This window comes from Phyllostomus discolor, chromosome 3 (assembly GCF_004126475.2).
Source record: "Phyllostomus discolor isolate MPI-MPIP mPhyDis1 chromosome 3, mPhyDis1.pri.v3, whole genome shotgun sequence".
Taxonomy (NCBI): domain Eukaryota; kingdom Metazoa; phylum Chordata; class Mammalia; order Chiroptera; family Phyllostomidae; genus Phyllostomus; species Phyllostomus discolor.
The window spans coordinates 109,588,770-109,613,707 of record NC_040905.2 but is presented as its reverse complement, the minus strand read 5'-3'; the positions used below and the strand labels follow the sequence as shown (position 1 = coordinate 109,613,707).

Sequence of the window (24,938 nt, the reverse complement as noted above, 5' to 3'; positions counted from 1 at the left end):
GGCTTGATGTCCTTTAATTCTGGCCCTTGTTCCCTTGGGGTTCACTCCCAGCTTGATTCTGTCCAGCTGCATTTCAACATTTTGGAGTTGGCTGCCACGTGAACTGGTGTGAGGGTATGCTTCCCATGACTGAAGACACTGCATAGTTAAATCCTTTCCAATGCCACCTGGTCCAGGCCACCATGGTTCATTGCCTGGAGGACTGCAACAAACTCCAGACTGGCCTTCTCATTCTCACTTTGGCTCACAGCCATAGTCCATTATGAGTGGCCAGGGGGACCTTGGAAATTAGTCATTCCCTATTCCTTTGGTGGCTTCTCATTGCTCTTGGAACAAGGCACAAACCCCACCCTGTGATGACTAAGGCTCTGTATTAAACTGGTGTTCACCTCACACTCCAACATCAGCTCCTGCCAGTTGCTGGCTCCAGCCACACTGGCCTTATTAAGACACAGAACATGGGTATAATTTTCATTCTGTAACCACGGTTTATGTTCTAAACCTTGGCCAGTACAACTTTGGCTGCTTCTCATAGGCAAACCGAAGGGAGGATGTGCCTGACTTCAGAGAAATTCATCCCCAATGCTGGAAAAATAAGAGTACTCATTTGTCACCAATTATGGGAATAGAAGTAGCAGTAGTTTTTATATGGAGGGCAATAGTTATATGCTTACTTAATTAATTTGTTTATTGAGTCAATATATATTGAACATTTTACTGCACCCAGATTCTATACCTTTCAGCTAAGAGTTTTGTAATTAAGTGATGGCTTTATTAGTGTTCGTAATTTATAATAAGTATGTAATTTAAATATTTCATAATAAATAATTTAAAAAATATTGATGACCTTGTCCTCATCGACATGGGTGATCTGAGCAATACCTGACTGGAGAATCTAGTAACAGGACTGCCTTCATCCCTGTCAAGATCAGCCTTTTGGATAGCCTAAATATTCCTTGTAGGCCCTAGTAGACTTTTGGAAGATGTAGTAGGAATCGCTGGAACTTCCACTGAAGAGGAAGAATCTGCTTTTGCCCACATGGCCACAGAGAGAAGAACTGGACACGAGCAGCCATATGGTTTCAGGGGAAGAAGAAGAGGTTGACTACTTCTCACTCTACATATTTAAGAGTAGGGATAGCTACATGTCTCTGTGGGATGCTGAAGGCCCACTCTGGAAGTCATTCACGGGTGCCCAGATGCTCTGAGAACTGTATGAGCGGAACGCTGGCCATGTGGTAGAATATCGTAAGTACTATATTGGTACTATTGTACCAAAACTTCTGGCTCAAAACGGATCCTCCTACACAGGACCTCCTCTGTTCTTGCAGAAAATAGTGTCAATTAAGGGCACTGTGATAGCATATTAAATGAAGGTTCCCGCACTGATTAAGTTAGGTTTTTCAAGTCATTTTTCACATTCACTTTAGTGTTTAGTAGCTTGGCTTTTTAATAAAGACTTTCTTTCATAAAGTTGAAAGTCTGATGCTACTTGTCTTACATTATCTAGTATTTCACAGTGGTATTTGATTCCTGTACAGATTAGAAGCCACTTAAACAGCTAGTTCACCAGTAGCTTAATCAGTGTTAAGTTTAGGCCATTGCTTTGAAATTAATTAATTATGATACCAAGCTGATAATTGATAACTGGATTGATTACTGAAAAATAAGTTTTATTTGAGCATGAGAACAAGGAGCTTTAAATGTACCCACTATAAAAGTAGGTCCTGGCCTACCAGCCAGGTTGCCAATGGAGAAAAATTGATTTTGAATTGAATGTTTGAGTATGGTTACTTTGTTATTAAAATAATTTAAAATGGAAGTTTGGGGGGATGGCAGTAAATAGAAAATGTCAGTATGTTTATTTGAAGGAACAAGGTTTGAGGAATTGGTTGAATAATCAAATTAGTTATGAACAGAATTTCAAACATAAAATGATTTACTGATACCTCCCAAGGGGGCAGCCTACTGAATGTTCCATTTGGCCTGTTTAACCTCTGGACATCAGGGTAGAGGAATCATAACACCTCCCAAATTTGATTTATGGGCAACAGCTGGCTCCTGCTTGTGTCACAGTGATGAAATGTTTCACCATCATGGGTGAATCTCATTCCTTGTAGAGGGCCACATGTTCAAGCAGGTGGGAGGATGAATGGGTACAAGCTGAGAAGGGGGAGAGAAAGCATAACCATGGGAATCCTTTATGCTAATAGAAGCTGAAGATTAAATATACAAAAAACAAGTGAACAAATATACCTCAAGAAATAATAAGTACTGATCCCTCAATCTGTTATAAGCAACATAAACTAGACTGTATCCACTTCTCCATGAATCAGATGTGTTTCCTTTATAGCTTTGTTAGAACTTGTTTGATATGTCAGTTAGTTACCTCAGATATGTAATAAATATTTTACCTCATTATTTATTTGGAATCAACTTAATTTTGAATCCATCTTTTATCCCACCTGTCAGGCAAAACATCCACTTTCAGCCATCTCATAGCCCTCCATTTCCCTACGTATGTGCAAAAGTGTGAGTGGTACAAATTGCAATATAAGAAGCACTGGGGATGGGTCATGGACCATTAGTTGATATCGGTCGCCATGGCGACATCTGTTATTGATGTCCATAGTTTCTTTTCATGTGGTGGCTCAGTTGCTTCACTGTCATACTTAGAGTTGATAGTTCTCAGTGAACCTGGGAACCCTGGGACTTAAGCATCCAGCCTGCCTCTCCGAGTCCCAAGAAGAAGTAACCATCTTCTTGTGATTCCTAGACCTCTGCCTCACACAGGCTTTGGAGCATCTGTCCTTACCTCATAACTCTCAAAGGCACTGTCACTCTACCAGTCACCTTTCACGTGTTCTAATATCTCACTCACCTGTTCTAATCTCTCCCATGTGCTTCTGATTCAAAAGTTATGAACATAAGTACAAAACTTAGGCAAGACCTAGTTTAATACAATCAAGACAGCTAGGTTTTGGTGAACAGGAGAGCATAATTCAAACTCAAAGGTATTCAGGTACAAATAAATAAAACACAACATTCTACCGATCAAATGGACCACCAATATATATTACTTAACTTAAGCTTCAGCTAAAGAAAATTAAATACACACATACACAGAGTTTGCCTCTGTAAACCAGGGCTGTTGGCCACCCTACTCTGGGTCCTACTGGCTGGGATTCAGGGGTCTCTAAAATGCTGTAAGCACATAGTTTAATGGGCATGCATGATTGAGATTTTACCAGTCATTGGCTCTGTGGCTATCTCTTTGCCTCATGGAGGTAGCTAGCTCTAAGGATCTCTCCATTTTCTCTTTAATGCCATGGCTTGGTGTTGGTTCTCCCCAAATTGCTTGGTCATTATGCATCTCAATGGGACTACCTATAGACTATTTTAACAGGTGCTTTGCCACCTGCCCAGTGCTGTAGATGAATCTACAATTTAGCTAATGCATTTTAATTATTGAGGTGACATTTTGCCTTGTGCAATTTTGGATGGAAATGTAAACCAACTAGGGGCTCAGTTACGCAATTTCTCTGTGTGGTGTGTAAATATATAACTAATGGTCTAAACTCGGACCTGAGCAAGAGATCATTTTATCCCCTCTCCCCTAATGTACAACATGTATTTTAATATTAATTTCTCTTTTATCCATGTATCAATAATTGAGCACAGCATCAATTAATAGGCTGGGCAAATTGCATTCCCCATCTTCTCATTCACGATGTATTTTAGTAATGGAGATAATTTCCAAGATAAAGTATATAATTTAAAATGGATTAAGAAGAACAACTAATAAAAGAGAATTGATTCAGGGAAGAAAAAATTTGAATAATTTTAAGAAACCTGAGCTGTGTATCCAAGCCTTTGGATTTTTGTACGGAGAGCCTGTCGAAATGATCAAGTTTTACGCACACTGCAAAATTTCCCAGGTCTGCAGTTGCAAAGGATGAGGGAGAAGGAGAAAGAAACATACGCACACTCACCCACACAGACACACAGAAGCAAACGCACACACTCCAAAATCTGGTCTTCTAATGAGGAGGGTATATATATAATCTCCATCCGTAGGTTATGATGGCTAAACATTTGTGCTAGCAAGTCTTTTTTGCGGCTTTCCATTTGCTGGATTTAGTTGGTGGAGCTTGGTTCTGCTTTTGATTTGCTGAATTGGCACCGAAGCCTCAAAGGCCCATCCCCCGTACCCCTTCCTTCCCTGTTCCCGGTACACGCGCTGGCTTCCAGCCTTACGCAGGGAGACGCTGCCCTGCTCGGCGACCGACCGGCAGGCGGCTGTGGCGCAGGCAGCAGGCAGCAAGGCAGCCCCCAAGCCCGCAATGACAGCGCGGAGTCGGTAGATGGCTGTAGACAAGTGTGCTGAGCTGTGTGGTGTACAGAGCAGTGAGTCTGGGGAGGCCTTGACCGGACTGGATGCTGCTTTTATCTGAAGTACATTTAAAGAGATAAAGGGGAAGCCGGGTTGCTGCACGTGTTCTTTTCTCTGCGGCTGAAGCTTTACTTTGAGTTTAAAAAAAAATCTCAGCGGCTGGCCTCCCCGAGCCAGCGGCTCTGTGCAGATGGGCTCGCCTCAAGAGGATCAGCCGCCTTCCTGTAAATTCCACCAGTGGGGACTTCCGTGAACCTCCCACGAGCCATCAGGAAATGGTGTAGCGCCCGCCTGTTTATGACTACACCATCGCTACTATTATTAATACTACCAGTAACATCGGTGTTTGTTTTCCTCACTGTAGCTGGCTGCCTAAAGTGTCCGGATCTGCTCATTAAGCAGCCACACCAAGAATTTGTTACCTAAGCAGCCTTGACAGGAAAGAGAGGAAAGGCAAGAGTTAGGAAAGAAAGAGAGAGAGAGAGAGAGAAAGAGAGAAAGAGAGGGAGGCAGCCTGAAGCAAGTCACATCACACACAGTGCCACTGAAGGAATGCTATCCTCATAAACTCGTAAACAAGCACAACAAACCTTGTTTAAGGAAAGAAGAGGGGCTCTAAGGACTTGACAGGAAAAGGCAAGATTTTCTACCCACTGGTTTCAGATTTTCTTCCAGATACTCTTGGTGAAGTAAGGAGACTTCTGTTTGCTGACAGAGAGCCCCTGATTTCTCTTTCAAGATGATGATGTATTTGTGGGTAGGTAGTCTCTCTCTCTCTCTCTCTCTCTCTCTCTCAATCTCTCAATCTCTCAATCTCTCTCTCTCCCCACCCCTCTCTCTTTCTCTCTGATTAATAAATTGACTTTGGGGATAAAGATTGCAGCCCAGAGTAATCGCATTTTGTGTAAGGTGATTATGCTTGTGGCAGAATAATCTTGCACTGTTACAGTACATGTGCTTCCATTTCCAGTGGGACTTTAGGCAAGACCTGGTTCATTAGCATTAAGCTGCAATTTTATTTTCAGTCGCAAAAAGGAAACCAAAAAAAGAAAATGTGTGGGGGAATGCATGGATTTCTCTTTTCTTGAAGCACCGTGATGGTGAATTCAGGAGAAAGGAAGGATGGAAAGGAGGAAGGGAGGGAGGGAGGGAGGAAGGAAGAAGGATGAAAGAAAAAAAGAAAGATAGAGAGGGTCTGGAGAGGCCAGTTCAGGCATGAAGTAAAATTTGCATCACTTGTAGCTATGTGGAAATTCATTTAATTACCAAGAATGAACTGTTCTGAGTAGTGGTGGCTTTTTTGTTTGATTCATGATTTTTTTTTCTTTAAAAGTGACTATTTGTTTGTATGTGTCATTTGGGGGCTGAATGTTGTAGACGAGAGTGGTGTATTTTATTTGCCTTAATCAGGCATGTGTTTGTATGTGTATATTTTAAAAGGTTGGTATTGCAAAAGGTAGATTTCCATTTACTTGTTCTGGCTTACTGATAAATATTGTATAGTTATTGTTTGTTTGTTTGGTTTTCCCCAGGAGATGGCAAATAAAAGCACTGAAGTGGTAACCTGTACTTATGAATTGCAATATTTAACTGCTGAAAACAATTTAACAAATAGTAATCTAGTATGAAAGGCTTAGAAAAATTCCTTAATCATGTTTGGGGAACAAATATATGCCCTAGTTTAGTTTGGCCACTGAAGAACTTGTTTGCATTTATCAGCCTAGTAACACAAGACCTAGCTCTGTGATCTCATGTTAAAGATAGGGTGTTCCCTGGTTTTCCAAGGGAGGGAGGCATTCACGAGGTGAAACTCTACCTCTTTTTTTCATCAACATTATCATCATTGTTGTTTTTTTATGTTCAGCATACTTAGAAAAACCTCTTTCTATTCGTCTCTTCCAATCACCATTCTAGTTCAACTCAGCTCCATGAACTTGTCTTTGCTGTGAGGAAGAAAGCCTCTGGTTGAATTCTTTGTTAATTACATTGATTCTTTGACTTCTGATGGTGTATCAGCCTGCCTTACCCCTCAGGAAGCATTGTGACTTAGAGTTTTTTCTTTCCACCCTCTTGTCTTTTGAATATTTCTCTTTGTAGTGACTTTAGCTCTTTTTGTACCTGGCTTATTTTTTCACAGTTCGATACAATGAATTCTGCCAGCTGGGGACAGACTGTTTCTATTACAATTTGTTTTTATTTTAGAGCAAGTTTCCTCTTCATTAAAGAGTTGTTTGGAGATATACAACCACTAAATCGCATGCACCTAGCATAAACTTAACAGAGATAGTTTGATTTAAAAATACTGAATCCTCATACCATTTATCAAAACATGGCGGAGGTGGAAATGATTCAAATTTTCTACATTTACAAATGTTGATTTTTTAAGCACTAGGAAAATTGGTCACATGGGATCATAGCATCAGTTATTAACGATATAACTATATGCTAGTATTTCAAAGGAAGGCATCTATTTTGGTTTTTATTCTTTTAGAGTATTTGGGTTAATTGTAAACAAGTATTAATTCCTTTAGGCTGTGATGAGTTAAGGTTTACTGGTCACACTTTTTCTCTGAGATCCTAAGTGGTGTCGTTGATTTTATTTATGAAGTTTGCTAGCTCTTGCACATGTACACATTTGCAACTAGAAACAGGGGGAAAGCATGTCTTGTCCCAGGCCCTGTTCCAGGCCCTGTCCCAGGTCCTGAAAGCTTGCTAACCTGATTCTTAGTCATTAGTCCTTGACTTTCAAAAGCAACTTCCTTCAATTCCTACTTTCCTCTTCCTGACCAATGCTTTTCTGTGCTACATGTTTGTATGAACTGCATTTATCAAATTGAAAAATGGTTACTACCTTCCTGTGCTTTATGCAAAGATTCTGTTTACATCTTTAATTCATATTTTTTTGCCCTGCATTCAAAAAGTGGTAGAGACTTTAAATGGGAACAGCTGGATCCATGCTGTTTAAGGAGATATGAATTAAGAAGCTAGTATTAATGCTGCGAGGTTGGAGGGTTTTTCCGTTCTTTTCTCCCTTTTTATGCAGAGGTTCTGCTGTTGCCTTCTAGTGTGTAAATAAAGATACTCAAAATGTGGCTGATAACTCTGTTTAAGAGCTCATCTTGCTTTAGGAAATTTCATCTCAGCCACATCGATGTATCAAAATAGTGCTGGCTGCTCTTTCATGGATATAAAAATGAAAATGAAGAGACATGGAAATACAGTGAAAGATATTTCATATTCAGTTTATTCCTGTTTTTTAAAATTTGTTAAGTAGGCTCTTTCTATGCACTTATCTGTGTTAATAGCATATGATTTTAGTGAGTATATTTTTATTCCGATTTACAACTTTTTGTTGGGGAGAGGTATGGAATCAGTGGGGAAGAATCTTCCTTCTTTTTCTCTCTCCCCACTCAACTGTGTTCCTGCTTCAGGATTGTCCTCTTCAAAGGAAGAAGGCAGAGGGGATCCTTTGGAACAGTACTGATTAAAAACACCATGCAGCTTCCGCTAGCTCATCTGATAATATTATCACAGATGCACAATATTGAAATCAATATACCATCTAGTATTGGTATATTCTTTCTTTAAATATGTTTAAGGAGTTTTAAAAAATAAAATGAGTAGTGTTTGGTGTGCTTTATTTCCCCTGAATGAGGACAGTTTGGTGTACAGGGAAAAGAAAGTTGAGTTTTCTGGCACCATTTGCCAATTTCTGGATGGTTTTGATTCACCACACTCAGGTGCAGTGGAAGAGAGAAAGAGCTTGGAAATTACTTTTACTGGCTATGCATGTCCTAGAGTAAGATAGAGCCCTCTTGACCAGAACAGCCTTCAATGCTACTGTGGTTATTTAACTCCACAAACATTAGTTTTTCTTGGGATACAGTTGAGTTGTATCTCCCCAGGCTGAGCAGAACAAGCTGGCAGTTGACCCAGGCTTATTTAATTCAGAGATAAGACACCGTTAACCTAGTCCCTCATGTCCTGTACCAGATAGTCAACTTAAACTCCACTGCAATGTGTGTTTTGGGGAGAAATGAAAATGGGAAAAATGAAAAACTTCTCATTTCTCTTTATTTCTTTACTTTCAAAATAAACTATTTCCATTTTATTATTTATACTGATATTTTCTTATTGATGTATCAAGAGCTCTTCCTCTGTTTTTAGTTGTAATTGACTCCAAATGGAGTTACAATTTTTAACTTCTATTAACTTTCTTCTCATTTTATAATTTATCCCATCCTTTTATAAACAGTTTTACACATACATACCCAGGCTTGAACTAGGCAGAGAGGAACAAGTACAGCATTTCTGAGTGATGTTGGAAAGAAGGGAAGAAATAGGTGCATTGTAGGCAGCATTACTGCTTGGCTAGTGCATTTCAAGCATTTAAAAAAGGGATGAACAAAAATGCATTATTCTTTCTACAGGATCCTCTATATTCCATTGTATATTACCCTGAACAAAAACTCAACCAACCAGAATATTGTATTGTCAGCCTGCAAACTTATGAACTTACCTGTAGTCTCTCATCCCGTGTATTTGGGGAACCTCCCCTGAATTTCCCATTTTCTTTCCAGAATGCCTAAAGCTTTTTCTGTTCCATGCTCCATGTTTTAGCACTTGGTTATAAACTGATTATAAAGTTCCTGATTTATAGATTCTGTATGTATGATAGATTATGCATAAAATGTAGATTAGACTACATATAATTGTTTAATGTTCTAGGTAGAGACTTCATGTCATTTTAACCTTTTTTAGGGCAGAAACAATATTTCTTCTTTTCATTTTAACCTTTGCCTTCCCTCTTTATTTCAAACAAACAATACATATGCCCTTTATAGCAAAATTAATTAATGAGAAGAAAACAAACAATACTAACTGTTCTAGCACCTAAAATAGATAACTAAATATTAACACACAGTTAAATTTCTAATACATATTTTAAAGCACACACATATGCACACATACACTTATTTTTTTCAGTTTGGAGACAACACTGATGATAAGAATGAAAAGGCATACCACTGATTTATTAACAGGGTTTGTTGTTTGTTGTTCTGCTTTGTGTGTGTGTATAGGTAAAAATGCTATCACATTAAAAGGCCATATCATACTTAAACCATTAAAATGAGAAGGAAAAAAGAGAGAAAATATTCTGTTTGAAACAATGAGATCATACTGTTTTAGAACTTACTGTTTTGTATACTGCTTTTATTGCTTAATATTTTGTGCCAGTAAGGATTTTCCACAATAGCATCCTTAATGCTTGCATAGATGGTATTCCAGTGTGTAGATAGTCCACAATTTAACCAGTTCTTTAAATGTAGGTTGCTTCTGCCTATGAAATCTTTCCTAGTACCCAGTCTGGGTTAATATAGATATTAAGCATATACTTGTTCAGCCTGTTGATATATTCAACCTTTATTGAGTACAAACTGTATGCCAGTCATTATTCTGGACCTTGGGGAATATATGGAGAAGTGAAATAAGACATGTCAAGAATTTAGAAAAACTGGAATTGTAAGGCTGGTTGTTAACATTATCAGCTGTTGACTGCAGTTTACAGATTTGCTAATTATTTGTTCCTGAGATAGATATTTGCTTTCCTTTGCCAAATTGGATCCCAGGATGTCTTTCTTTACATTGTGATTTTGCTTCTGCTTTGGTGGACTTGGAGGCCCAAGTATGGTCTATTTTTTCCAAATTAGTTGACCCATTAATTCAATGGTTCCTTTTTTGTGAGAATATACGCTAGAGATTGCTGGTGGCAGCCAAAGAAAATATTGTTTGTTGTTGTGGGGGGAAAGACTTTACTGTTTTATCCTGAAGCTAAGAATTTCTATGTTGTCTACAACTGGACTGCTTTGCAGCAAAATGCCTCAGGAATACAAAGATGACTCCTTTTCCCCCAAACAATTCTGATTCAGAAGTTTATTTCTGTGATTCTGGCAAGATCATTTAGCATCCATACTGATCAGTATACCTTAGTTAGGGGGCTGAGAAATGGACCCAGCTGACTCTGTTTACTCTGATGAAGATACTTATCCATGCTCATGTCCTCATTTTTCTTGACTCTGATTTATACTGAAATCTCCTTTATTGTCCCTATATCTCCAGGGGCATCTCAGAGCCCCAAACACACTCCATTCTCTTAAACACTCTGACCACCATTCTCTTTCCCCAAACCCAGGCCACCTCCCCTTCTGCTCTCCAACAATGGAACATCTGTAATGTTGGTTAAATATATTGTTAAACATTTGGAAAGGGCTATTTTTCTGGTATCTTGAAGTCAGCAGTACCCATTTGTTGTGATACTCTTCAGGTAGAAGGAGGGTGATTGGCCTTCATTAACATTCCAGCCTTCTGGTTGATGTGAGGAAAACTGGATGGATTAAAAGTTAATGAATGGGAGCTCATTTATGGCTTACATTTTCTCCCCCTCTGCCTTAACCATTCATGGCTTCTACTCACTGCAGACTCTCTCTGGCACAGGGAGTAATACGTTATTTTCCGCTTGAGCACCCAAAAGCCATTGATGTAAATTGATTGGTACTTTTTTGTATTTTTCTGAAATTCTGTTTACATGCACATTCCTCTTTGTCTGTAAAGTGATTTGTATCATAAAGCTCCATCCATTTTTCTTTCCAATCTAATAATGACACTAAACTCATTGAATTCTTATGTCTAAAGATTCTTGCAAAAATAATGCCTTGACTATAAAGGGCAGTGAATACATAGTATTGCTATGAAGGAAACAAAATAAAAAATGGGCTAATCATTGCTTTCTCTCTGCAGGAAATTCTAGGAACTAGGTTTGTGTTCCTTCCTTGATATATTTTTTAAAAGCAAAGACTGATGAGGATTAATATGAAAGGGTGATGAAGACTCTATGTTTAAGTTTTAAATGTAGTTGTCGGCCAACTCTGCAGATTCTTTAGCTCCTGAGGATCATAAAGAAAACTGACTTAATGTGAAGCAGTCATTCTCTTCTCCATTTCACATTTTGAGTGGTGTTTCATATACCTTTAGAAAATTTCACAGACCCTCAGACAACTTGATCAAAAGATGCAGGTTTGAACGACATAAGCAAATTAGTTTCTATACAAAACTTGTGTCCCCATTCAGAGAAGAACAAATTGAAAAATTGATATTCAATACCAACAAGATAATTTCAGGAAGCAATAGAGCATTGTTTTGACAACTAAGGAACATGAAGCTTTTAGGACAAGTGGAGAGAGAATTGCACAGTGCTTTTCATTTATTATCCTAAGACATCTTAGGTAGAAATTCAAGAAAACAATTGGGAAGGAGAGGTAGGCGTAGGAAGAGGAGGATTTGGAGATGATTGGGAGAAATTTAATGCTATTTCAAGGGGTGATGTGGATTGGATAGAGTACACCAAAGCTGTCTTTCCATTCTGTGTCTCATGCTCCCCATGGTTTTCTCCCTTAGAGTCGGACTTTCAAATTTCATGTATTGGATTGACACTCTTAGGTACCTTGATGTGAGGTTTCTATATTCCTTTGCAGTTTTTTTGTTATGGATATATTGTCCAGCTTGCTCCAGCATCTTGCCAGTGGATTAAGTGATATAGCTGAGATGGCCTTAGACAAGTGCAGAATATTTAAGAGAGAGTGTGTGTTTTGAGAGACAGAGATCAAGACAGAAAAAAAAGAAAAGAGAGCTCTCTACTTAGCTTTAATAACTTGCTATGGATATCATTTGGATTATCTGTTTTGTTTGATTACTCAAAAGTTTTCCTCCATTTCTTAACACCTGAAGAAGAGATCTTGCTTTTCCAATACCTCAAAGGTATATGTTCATTGCAGAATAACCTTTTTACTATTAAAGAGTGATATGAAAATTCTGTTATTTGCAAATATGCTTATATTTTATTGACAAGTTTATAATTTGTCCCTGCTAGAATGTTCTGTCTTAATAGAACACATAACAAAAAGAAACTATGGTTACATTTTTATCAGTGATGTGGAGTTGCATGCTCTCTTATATTTGACTGTTCCTTTTCTATTTCTCTGAACTACATTGTGAGTGCTTTTCCACGAGGAAGTGCCCTGAGCCTTCTCTGTACTTGGATGTCATGACACACAGCAGGTGGGAGCTCACAATATGTTTATCAATGATGATCATGTTTACAAGACCTCAGTGTACCATTAAACAAGTAGAAATTTGTGGTTTTAATTCATTTATTTGTTTAAAAATAAATACTGAGAGTTTCCAGTGTATCAGATATTGTGTATGTTTAGGACTGGGGATACACATAGTGTATGATGTGGTCCTAATTCTCATGCAGTTTATATGTAATTAAGGAGACAGATAAAACAAAATACAGCAAAACAAAGCAAAAATGGTAATGAAGAAGCAAAGTCATTGGATAAAGTGTTTTAGCTAAAATTCATGGTTGCAAAACTGAGTTGAATTCAAAAGGGTAATACATGTGCTCACATATCTGAGAAATCCAGAGATAGGCTCTCGAGGCAGGTGTCTGCAGGTAGTAAAGCCATGTCATTGGAACTCTGACTCAGTCTCGCAAATGCAGGCTCCTTGTGCTCTCTCCATAAAGTGACTGATGTAGCCCCAAGCTGACATCCACTGTGGCAGCCACCCCAGTGGACCAACCACTTTCATCCAGGTAGTAGTAGCTGCTGAGAAAGTTCTGAGGCCAATTCCCTTACACTTGGATTGGGTCACCTACCCATTCCTGAACAATTCCTGACACTTGATGTCCAAGCCTGCGGAATACATTCACTGTTTGAACTCTGAGAGTAGGCTCTGTGCCCCCAAAACATGAACTGAGAGTAGAGGAAATAGGAATGAGCTGTTATTGGAAGGAGAAATGAATGCTGGTCAGGTAAAAACAACAGATGCCCATTATACACATAAATACCCATTATAATTACAGCTTGTGATGAGGTGTAAGGCAGAAAGAAGAAGGGTGCTCAGGAGGCATATTAGAATGGACACATCACGCAGAACTTTTCCAAGAAGGGGTTTCCTCAGCTGGGACCTGGGGCTTAGTGGCTGCTACCAGGCAGGAAGCTGCTAGGTATAGGTGGTGGTAAGGAGGACACTGTATGCAAGAATGTTCCAGAAGACCAGGTTGGCCAAAGCTAGGTTTATGAGGGAGCAGGGCCAGAGACAGGTTCTGAAGTAGACAGGTACCACATCACACTGGGTTAGAGGCTCACTGCATTTTTGCCGAGTATCAGAAACCCCCATCTATCATGTAATACCCTGGAATTAAAGCAAGGGGAGGGGTGGCCTATGGAGAGTAAGGGAAAAGACTGAGGGAGTAAGTAGTCTTTTCTTTTTTCTGTTTTCATTGAGCAGTGTTAGAGAATTGAACAGACATTTTTCTCCTCTGATTTAAGCAGCTTTCCAACGGCTGCAAATGACCAAATTCCTCCCAATTTGACTCTGCTACAACTCTTAAAAGGCAAGTTCACATACAAGCTAAACTCACTGCTTCTCTGCACCCAGCTATGATTTATATTTTCAACGAAACCTGATCCTCAGACCTCTGCAGTGACTGCTTCACGTGTGCTGAATCAGCAGGCTTCAGTTTGTGCTCATTTACCAAAAAGCTCTGGGGGGGAGGGGTTAGGAGAAACTAAAAAAAAGAGAGAGAGAAATGTGAGATATATTGAAACTCTGAGGTCCCCTGCAGAGCTGGGGGAAAGGGTGGAAAAGCTGTGAATAAATCACAGTGCTTTACACAATAGCCTGCTCTGTCTGGGAGCTGAGCACCCTTGGTTGGTGATCAGAAATACAAAACAGTTTAATAATAGTGAGTGTTGTTAGGCATTTCAAGTATCTTCAAGGGCATTTGACTTAAATGAGCTCAGTGATGGAGTATTTAAGTAAAGAGAGTGTTGTTAATGGGCTAAATTAAAAGGCTAATCAAAGAGGCCAGTGCTACAAATGAGAGCAGGAACACAATTAGTTAATGGAGGATTGAGAGTAAGACAAGAGGGAGGGAAATTTCTTTTTTCATATGTGTGATAGCTTCACATGTTCCCTGAAGCCCTCAATATTTTAAACCAATGAAATAAGCAAAAAATCTTATGCTATGTTTTATTTGTAAAGTTAAGCCAAATGTAGCATACTTTACATTATAAAGGAAACAGGATTTCACACACACACACACACACACACTCACATAGGCATTCTTAAACATCCACAATCATTTATCATATACAGATTAATAGCACATTTCTTTGAGGATATGAGACATTATAATGGTTAAGATGATAGACTTTGCATTGAGGTAGAACTGTATTCAAAATTAGGCTCTACCACATTGATATGCGTGTAACCCTTAGTTTTTTCATCCGTAAAATGGAACTAACACTAGTGCATGAGGTTGCCACCTGGCTGGTATTGAGACAGATTGTCAAGTGGCCATACAGGTCGCTTCTAGCCTCCAGCCTTTTTGATGATTTGCTGCTTCCTTCCAGTTGGCCAGTGTCCAAACTTACTGCTTGTTAAATATTTTGCACACCCTTGCATAGTTCTTTTTACTAAAGGTTGTAGTGAAACTCAAATGATGTATTGCAAGAAAGGTGCTTAAAATCCTACATGGCAGGGAGTAGGTGTTAGGGAAAAGTTAGCTATGACCACTATTATCATTATTATTATAACAAAATAATACAAACATTATCTTGTGCGCATGGGTCAGTACAGAATGAGGGAGGCTGTGCACAGTGCAGGATGAATCCTCCATCCAGCGCAGTGGCAAAAGTTTCAAAAAGCGTGCAGTTTGATGCCAGCCAGGCACAGGTGCAAACTCGTTTTGTACCGGGTTCTCTCTGTGTGATCCCAGCCATTTAATTAACCCCTGTTTAAAATGGGGGTGACACATGAAGAGGCATACAGATGATATGATTGGACTGTTTTTAGTGCCTGTTTCAGAGCTTTCAACTGAAATATCAGACTTTATACCCTTCCCATCCTCACCCCCCTAATTACTAAATAAAACTCTCAGTTGAAGAAAAAAAACTTCATAGAAGGATGAAGAGTAAAGAAAATAGAAGATAAAAGCATATTTTAAATGTGGGCTCTAAAGGAGTGAATTAATGTCAAATCCTGGTATCAGTGTTCGGAAAAATGAAGAAAAATCCCATAAAGAGTATTCTTTAGAAAAAGAACAATGATTACTTTGTTTACTAAAATAAAAGTAATATTTGGATATTGTAAAAACTTGGAAATACAAATAAGAATATTAATTACTTTTAACCTGTCACTCACTACTGTTAATATTTTGGTGTATTTACCTTTTTAAATGTCAATATATCTGAATTTACTTGGATATCCTTATCCCTCAAACCTAGAATTATACTGAAAATATTTTTATACACATTGTTTTAGAAACATTTTCTCATGGTCTAATTTTTTTGAAAATAAGTATTTTTAAAGTTGTATTATTTTTAGCACTTAGGTATGCCATATTTTCTTTATCCATTTTCTTATTGTTGGGCACTAGGTTGCATATTTAAAAACATAGCTCATAATAAATATTAATTAAGTGAACAGTAACAACTTAAAAATGTACAAACTGGGCAAAGGAGAGCGAGCACACAGTTCAGACAGAAAACATCAAATAGACATAAATGTAGAACATTATGTTCATTCTCCCCAATGTCAAATAAATTCAAAACAAAACAAATGTTTTGTCACTTTGAAATTGTTAAAAGGATAATATATTGAGTGTCTGCCAGAGTTTGAGAATACTAATTCTCATGCATTTTTGGTAGAACTTCTGAACTGCTAAATATTTCTAGAGGCCTGTTTGCAAATTTAAAGTATTTTTTAAATTGTTTTATTGTTTTTCAGTTACAGTTGTCTGCATTTATCCCCCACCCCCTGCCCCCCCACCCCAGCCAAAACCACCTCCCTTCCTCCCTTGCTTCCATCCCCCACTTGAGTTTTGTCCATGTGTCCTTTATAGTTGTTCCTGAAAACCCTTCCCCCCATTATCCCCTCCCACCTCCCCTCTGGTTACTTTCAGATTGTTCTTAATTTCAATGTCTCTGGTATATTTAAAATATTTTTTAAAGAGAGGCTTATACTCTGTGACACATTGAAGAATTATTTCCTGAGGAAATAACCAGAAACATTGGGAAAATATTATGTACAAGGATATATAATACTAAGTTATCTAAACACACTGAATATTTTTCAGGTTTTCATTTTGAAGAGAATGAAAGCCAATAATATCATGATACAGTACTTTTTAGAGAATAAATGATGTGTTCAGCCGAGTGTCCAGTATTAGATAGTCAGAGCTGCACATGCAGACATATCTTGGCCTGTGTAGGACCCATCCCCATGGCTAGAAATTTAATCTTTCTGTAGCAGTGTGGCACAGATAAAAACTAAGTCAGTACTGTGCCAAGCCTTCTTTAGCTTGGAGAAATGTATGATATGATGTACCATTATGCTTGGAGAATGTGCTATTCATTGAAGGTAAGAGAATTTGGGGAAAAACTTAATACTCATATGTGATGGCAGGAAAACTCTGAGTTACATTTCAGGGCATTGCTAATAGTAATCATAGAATGTAGCAGTGTATTTATATTTATGAGTGACATAAGGCAATTTTAGGTGGAAGAATCTCTGAAGGAGAAATGACGTACCCAAGTTTATATAATCTAAAGCATTTGTGGAGGAAGCATATGGAAAAGGGACACATTTTGCAGTTGCTAAGATTAAGATGAAAATTTATTATAAGGTTACTAGAAGATCCCTTTCATGGCCACAAGAATTTAAGATATGTAGCATAGGAATTCAATATATGATCTATTTTCTAAAAAATGTTTGCTTGCCACCAAAGACAAATATAGATTCTACTCCCAAACCCAACTGTATCCTAGCCCCTCTTGATCTTACAATTTAGCTAATTCTCAGAAATCAAAGTGCTGAAATTTCTGACTCCTAAAGCAGTACTATTTGGCTAAGGTCTGTCTGCATCAGGTCCAGGGACTGTATGGTTGGAAAACTGCCTCAAAGAATCCACTCAAGGATGAAATTCAATCTTTGCTCCCCTTCCCAAGCCCTGTGCCATTGCTGGGGATTGCATCCACTCAGAGGCAACAGTGCCATTATCTTTGCACAAAGATCACATAAGGTGCCGATTCTGGTACCCACACTGGGCTGGGCCTGCCCAGAGGACAGGTTCTTTTCCTAACTCACAACAAAACAGCATAGGCAGGCAAAGCCCTGCTATTCTTTTGCTCTTCAAAAAGAAGCACTCCTCTCACTCTTGGTCATTGGATCTCAGTTCAACTGCTATTTTCAAGGGGCTTTCCCCATGAAAACTCAAATTTGAGTAAGTGGATGAAAATGCCTACTTTAATTTTAATTTTGTACAAGAACTCTATTCTCTATATATCCACAGACTATTGGATTCCACTAGTCTTTACGTAAAGAAGGATCTGATATTGAACCTAAATCTTAGTGAGAACCTTCACATTGTCTCTGGTGAAGTCTTAAATGGTAGCATTCAAGCATTTACTTTTTTAGATATCTTCACAGGATTTAAAGGAAGAATAAAATATGCCAGGATATTTATGAATCATGAGATTTAATAGAGACTATAGTAGATCTTATTATTGATGTGCTTACTGCTTCATTAAATTTCCCTTAAGGTTTGTGGCATGGATATGGATCATTTGCAATAATAATTATGCAGTGATCGATTGATTGGGTCTGACATTGCACTTGTCACCTTGAAATGCAAAATCCATCTATTTTCAACAGTATGAACATTTCTTGCTAATCTTGTACACCAGCATGCAAGAGTTTATTTTATGGAGAAAGTACAATGTATAAAGTTTGGAGAGTTAACATTAACCTTTTGCTAAAAAATGAAGTATCACTTGTCATTTTACAAAGAAATAAAAATCACCCAACCAGCAATTTTTTAGAGATTAGAAAACAAAGTCAAATTTCAAGGGAACTTTTCAAACCAGAAATGCATGCACTTCAATTGAGTGCTACAAGTATATTGTGATATTGGACTTGACTAAGCCCTCACATTGAGCCTGACACAGTTGCAAGTTTGAGCTTAACTCTGCTTGTGGGTATACACACACATGTGTGTGCACACACTTACTAATTTATCTATCTACCATTTATTTATTTTCATGCCTCACTCTCTAATTGTCTCTGTATCTAAAAATAATAAGGCAAAACTCTGTGTCTGAAAAGTGTGGATGTTTTCTAAGGGTTCTGCACAAGATATTACAGTATGTTATATCATTTGAAGATTCACACATTTCTTTCATTCTGAGTTGTGATTTCTTAAAGAGGAGACGGAAAACCAATGACCTCATTTTCTTGCATTTGTATCAACTTTGACTTCCAGAACTTACTTAACTATCTTGAGTTTATGATGTGCCTAGTCTCAAGTCAGTTTAGCAGTGAATAATCACTTATAGAATTGCTTATGAAGGGTCAGGCATTGAGCCTGATGCTGGGGATAAAACAGCAAGGGAAGCTGACATGGCCCTTTTCCAACATAGAACTTAAAGAATAACAAGGATGCACCACCCATCTTCAGCCCCACTGAATTTAGAAATGCAGTATAATAATTGCTGTGCCAAACAATCACAACATATTCTTAAGAAATTGCAGATAGAAAATAAAGGTATATATAATAAGGTCTCATTTGAAATATGTTAAAGATAATAATATGAAGGAAGGTATAACTACTGTCCCCACTATACACGTTATAACAATGAGGCCTAGAGAGGTTAAAAGTTCCTAAAATTCATGAGCTAATCAGTAACAGAGAGCCAGAGTTTGAACACAGAAAATCAGTCTATGGAGGCTATGCTTTGCAACAATTCATTTCTATAAGTATGAGGTGGGGATGGTTGGAGTGGTGGGGAGTGGTGGGCAGAAGTGGAGACAACTGTACTCGAACAACAATAAAATTAAAAAAATTAAAAAATAAAAGTGTGAGTATACACCAAGATAGTAAGAGTGGTTGGTATGGCTGATTGCTGTTTTCTCCTATTGCTTCTCTGTAGTTTCTAATATTTGCATTATGTATACATGATATTTACATATTAAATAATTTTTAAAATATAAGTAAATAAATGAATATGCCTTAAACAAAACACACTAATCAGCAAGAGCAGTGGTATCAGAATTTGTGCAAAAAAACCCTTCAAGGTGCTGGACAGTAGTTGAGAAGTGTTCAGTCCTGTTTTCTAAAATGCATTTAACTCTGGGCATGAGGAGCTACCCAATGACACTATTTGCAAAAGCTCTGCACAAGTGTGAGAACTCACACCCAGCTGTTCCTGTTTGCTGACCTAAGTCTTCCTTTCGAACATGCATAGATGCTTAGAATCTGCCAACCATCTGCTAGTTAAGACAACTTTGACCCTATTATATAATAACAACAAGACTAAAAACAGAATTTAACCTTCCTTTTGTGTTTCTTCACATGTAAAAGCTAAAATCATCTGTTAAACAAAACAACTCTACACATTGACAGAATAGCAATTTTAGGATATATAAATATATATATCTTAAATGTACATATAATTTAAGGCCAAGTTAAATAATAAGAAAACAACACTAATATCTTGAATGTCAGGTGCTATATTGAAGACTTTGCATTGTTAGCCTCTCAACTTTGTCCCCATCTCTCCTCCCACACCCTCCAATGGAATCAAGGATATAATGCAGTACCAATAGTTCCCATGGCTTCTCATGGGAGAGAATCAGGATAATTTGAAAAAGCTTCTAAGTGAATCTACCACTTTGCATCTTCCCCATCAGGAGATTATTACTCTCTGATGAGGATAGAGGAGAACTGCATCTAATTCATATATAAGGAACATGAGATTTAGAAAAGCAGAGTAACTTGCGTGGCTGGGTAGCTTAGTTGGTTAGAGCATCACCCTGATACACCAAAGTTTGCACCCCTGGGTTGGAGTACTTATAAGAATCAACCAATGAATGCATAAGTAAGTGGAACAATGAATTGATGTTTTTTCCCTCTTTAAAAATAAAAAAAAATAAAAGAGAGAGAGGAAAAAAGTAAAGTAATCTTGCTGGATCTTGCTCTAGATCCAGTTTGCCTGGCTTCAAAATTAATGATAAAAGTAGGATAAGAATGTTGGATTTCTAGCCCTGGCTGGTGTAGCTCAGTGGATTGAGTGCAGGCTGCAAACCAAAGCCTCGCAGGTTCGATTCCCAGTCAGGGCACATGCCTGGGTTGCAGGCCATGGCCCCCAGCAACCACACATTGATGTTTCTCTCTCTCTCTCTTTCTCCCTCCCTTCCCTCTCTAAAAATAAATAAATAAAACCTTAAAAAAATGTTTTAAATAAAAAAGAATGTTGGACTTCTGTGGTGAAGGCAGGACCTCTACCTACTAGATCACTGACTCCTTAGTGTGTATAAAGACAAGCGTTTTTCATGTTTGTTACACATTCTGATAAATGGAGATAAATGTGATAAACTAAGAGACTCTAATATTCACTTTCTTCAGTCACTTGCTCTTTTACTGAGTACTTCCTTGTCTACTTTCAGGTAAGTGGCAAAAATTACCAACTCAAACAGGCTTAGAAAACATCTCACATAGAGAATTTATTTGCATACAAAACAGAAGAGCCCAAGAGATAGACTTTAGATACAGCTGCACCCAGAAATACAGATAATATTCTCCAAGTTCAATCACTCCCTCTCCCTTAAGGAAAAAAGGAGAAATTATTTTCTTCCTTTATCTCTATTTTTGTTTGTTTGTTATTGTTTATTTGTTTGTTTTTAAATGTAGGTTTTAGTCACAGACAAGCCCTTCCTCCTGGTGGCCACCAGCAGCTCCAAACTTATCTTCTTCTAGCTAAGCACCAACAGCAGAAAGAGAATATCTTTTTTAAAAACAGAAAGTCCCAGAATTGCCTCTCTTTGGTTCAGTTTAGGGTGTGTGCCTATCTGTTAGCCAATCACATTGATCTGGTAGTAGTATATGGTGACTGACCAGGTCTGAGTCACATGGCCACCCATGGGGGCCAGAGCTTTCATCTTCTCATCTACAACCATTTGGTCTGAGAATGGAGTAGGTGTGGATCTGCTTAAGACAGGTGGAGGTGGGCAACTGATACTAGGCAAAAGCAGCTGTGCCTACTCTTGATCTTTGCTAGTGACAGGCAAATCCCTGAAACCATTCTGCCTAGTAGCATTTCTTGCAACACAAATCTCTGATATTCATGGAACTAAGAGGAAGTTCTAGAAAATTTAGAATTATTTAGTATTCTCTTATTGAATTATTTCTTAATATTTTAAAAATTAAATTTATTTTGAATTTAAGTGTAGTTGGTATACAATCTTATATAGGTTGTATTTGTTGAAACTTCTTGGCTGAGGATTGCTAACTGCACCATGAACTAATAGTTCAGTTCCCTGAGCCCAGTCAATCTGTGCACTCCATTGTGATTTTAACTACCAGGTACCTGACGTGTGTGTGTGTGTATGAGTGCACATGCGTGTGAGTTTTGATATCTAGAGAGATAACTCTCATCTATTTTGGTCTTCCTAAAATAGGCAACGTTGGCTAATTACATGTTAAAGTTAGCTGAGAACTGGCAAATGTTGGAATCACATTGAAAAATATTTTATAATTCTTTGTTCATTTTACATTTCTGGTGATAAGGAAAAGGACAAACACCCCTGATGATTTTCAGTGATGAACTTAAGTCTTTGGAAGCCCTTACGATTTAGTAGGTTATTGATTGAAGACTACCTGTTGCCTTTTTGCTTACATGTTGGGTTTTTACATGCTCCAGGACTTTACCTCTGGAAATCAGTTTGTCTCAAGGCCCTGGCATAATAATAATTATTTGGTTTCTGGTGTAATGCTATAACTTAATTCAGCAAACATTTATTGAAAACCTACTATGCATGGACCCCATGCTAGGCCCTTGGCATATGAATTCATAACAAAACCCCTGTCTGCAAGAAGCACTAAATTTATGAAAGTGAATTCGGTAGGGAGTGATCTGAACAGATGCTCCAAAAGGTGTCTGATGAATAATTTAAACAGATACACAAGCAAATGGAATAGAATGTTAATGAATTAATTAAACTAGTCTGTCTGATGCACCAGGCAGTCTTCTTGGCAGTGGGCATGCAACAGTGAGAAGGTGATCAAGACCCCTGATGACATGAAGCTTGCATTCTACTGTAAGACACAGGCAGTAAACAGGCAAACCAAATACATGAATGCATGGTGACAGCCTTGGTAAGTGCTATGAGGGACACAAATAGGATTTGGAAATATAGCAATCAGGAAAGTCATCTTGGAGGAGGTGATATTTAAGGTGACTGGCCATGCATAGAGCCAATTGAAGAACATTTTAGGCAACAGGAGCAGGAAGTGCTGAGTCTTTGTGGCCTAAAGAGATGTCCAGGTTCAAAGTTAGAGTGGCTGGAAGATAGTAAGCAAAAGAGAGAGTGGCACAAGATGACACCAGAGAGCGGGGTGGGGGACTCCTTTCAGGGACTGAGAAGGCAGACAGAGAATATGTTTAAGAGGATAGCACATTTTACAGTTATTATCAGCTCAGAACAGGTTGGGAAAGGGGGCACTCCAGGATGAGAGCTAAACCTTACCTTAGAACATTTTCATTTGCATACAATATCCTCTTTATTCAGGAGACTGTGTTTATTTTTTATTGAAGACTAATGAATACATAATAAGTGGCACATATTTAAGGTATATACTTTGATAAGTTTTGATGTATGTACACATCCATGAAGTGATCATTGCAATCAAGAGAATGAGCATTTTCAAGCCCCTGAAGTTTTTTCCTATCTCTTTGCCATCTTTCCCTCCAGCTCCTTCCCTCCCGCCTTCCCTAAGGCAGCTGCTAATGTTCTTTCTGTCCCTATACATTAGTTCGCCTTTTCTAGAATTTTATATAAATGGAAACATGGAGTAGGTGGGGTTTCTTTTTATAGCCATCGGGCCTACACAGAATTCAAATCTTCTAATCTTTTTTTCCATACGTATTTTGTGTCTTAAAAGGATCTTAAAAGTCACTTAACAATAACCTCTTTTTCTACAATTGAGGCCTAGAACATGCATTTGGTTGACTCTGAAGGACTGAGGAATTTTCTGACAAAAATACAGAGTGTCCCTTCACTTTTCTTCTTTCCATTATTATTTTGGAATATACAGTTAACCCAGAAAAGATAAAGAGAGACAAAAATGACAAAAGATTGGGCAGATGGGGAAAAGTGATGAAGAGGAAAAGCAAGGGACTATGGTGCTTAGTCATTCTGGTCCCAGAAATAAGATGTGGGGATGACCAATTTTCAGCTAATTAAATGAAATAAAATACATTTTACTAAAATGAGGCTCAACATCATTTAATTCTGCTAATACAAAAGAGCCTTGGAGTTTTCATGAACATCAACTCAGCACACAGAAGCATGGGGAAGAGGTAGTAGAGAACTCATGTTCAAGGGACAGTATGTGTGTGCTTACAGAGATATGCTCATAGGCCGCACCAGTAACAACAAAGAGCTTCTTCATTTGTTTCTTACTTACATCCAGTTTGTTCTTTGTTTGCTTCCCAAAGATTTTGAAAGCACTCACAAGATACAGAGCAATGTAACATATGGCTTTTAGTTGTTAAACTATACAGAGGCTGTGTATAATATTTATTCATCAATCCCTTCAGTAAAAACTCATTAAACACTTACTATCTCCAAGATATCATTCTAGGTACAGGCATACCTCAGAGACAGTGTGGGTTCAGTTCCAGGTGAAAGCAATAAATTGAATATCACAATAAAGCAAGTCACAATTTTTTGGTTTCCTAGTATATAAAAAAGTTATATTTATTAACACACTAGATTGTAGTCTATTAAGTATACAACAGCATTATGTCTAAAAAAGTGCATACCTTAATTAAAAATACATTATTGCTAGAAAATGATAGCCATAATCTGAGACTTCAGCTAGTCATAATCTTTTTATTTTTGGAGTATCTTGCCTTAATGTTGATGAAAATGCAATGTTTGTGAAGTACAATAAAATTAGATATTCCTGTACTGGGTATATAGTGGAGGACAAGATAATTTCTTCAGTCTCTATATTTGCCCATATGTGTTTGTGTATTTGAGCATGGTTTACTGGAATTGTTTAATATATTATTAATAGATTATAAAATATGGAAGCCAACCCAGTGTACAGGAATTTATATTAATAACACAGTTTGGCAATAGCTATTGCAATGAAGAATGCCCACCCTGTTTGATTCTTTAATTGTACTCTTAGAAATTTATCTCAGAGGTATACTCACCTATGTGCACAAAGATGCCTATATAATGAAACTCATGTAGTCTTGTTGGTTGTTCCTAAATGCCCATCAAGGTAAGGCTGATTGAACAAGTCATGATACAATACATACTTCTGATTGAATACTATGCATTTCTGAAAAGGATGAAGTTGAATCATCTGCGCTGACATTGACAAACTCTTAGACATATGGTTAAGGGGGAA

The 24,938-nt window shown here is 37.9% G+C and overlaps 1 protein-coding gene across 4 annotated transcripts in view; it reads left to right on the top strand.

Moving 5' to 3' along the window:
* RBFOX1 (RNA binding fox-1 homolog 1) overlaps window positions 1–24,938 on the top strand; it is a 1,508,648-nt gene that overhangs the window by 932,884 nt on the left and 550,826 nt on the right. Inside the window, exon 1 of one of the 4 annotated variants that reach the window (XM_036019913.1) lies at window positions 2,754–5,150. The exons of the other annotated variants lie outside the window; for them this stretch is intronic. Within the exon in view, the coding sequence (XP_035875806.1) occupies window positions 5,133–5,150 (18 nt within the window). The 5' untranslated portion in view covers window positions 2,754–5,132. Of the gene's footprint in view, window positions 1–2,753; window positions 5,151–24,938 lie in introns of those variants that run through there. 4 annotated transcript variants of the gene reach the window in all.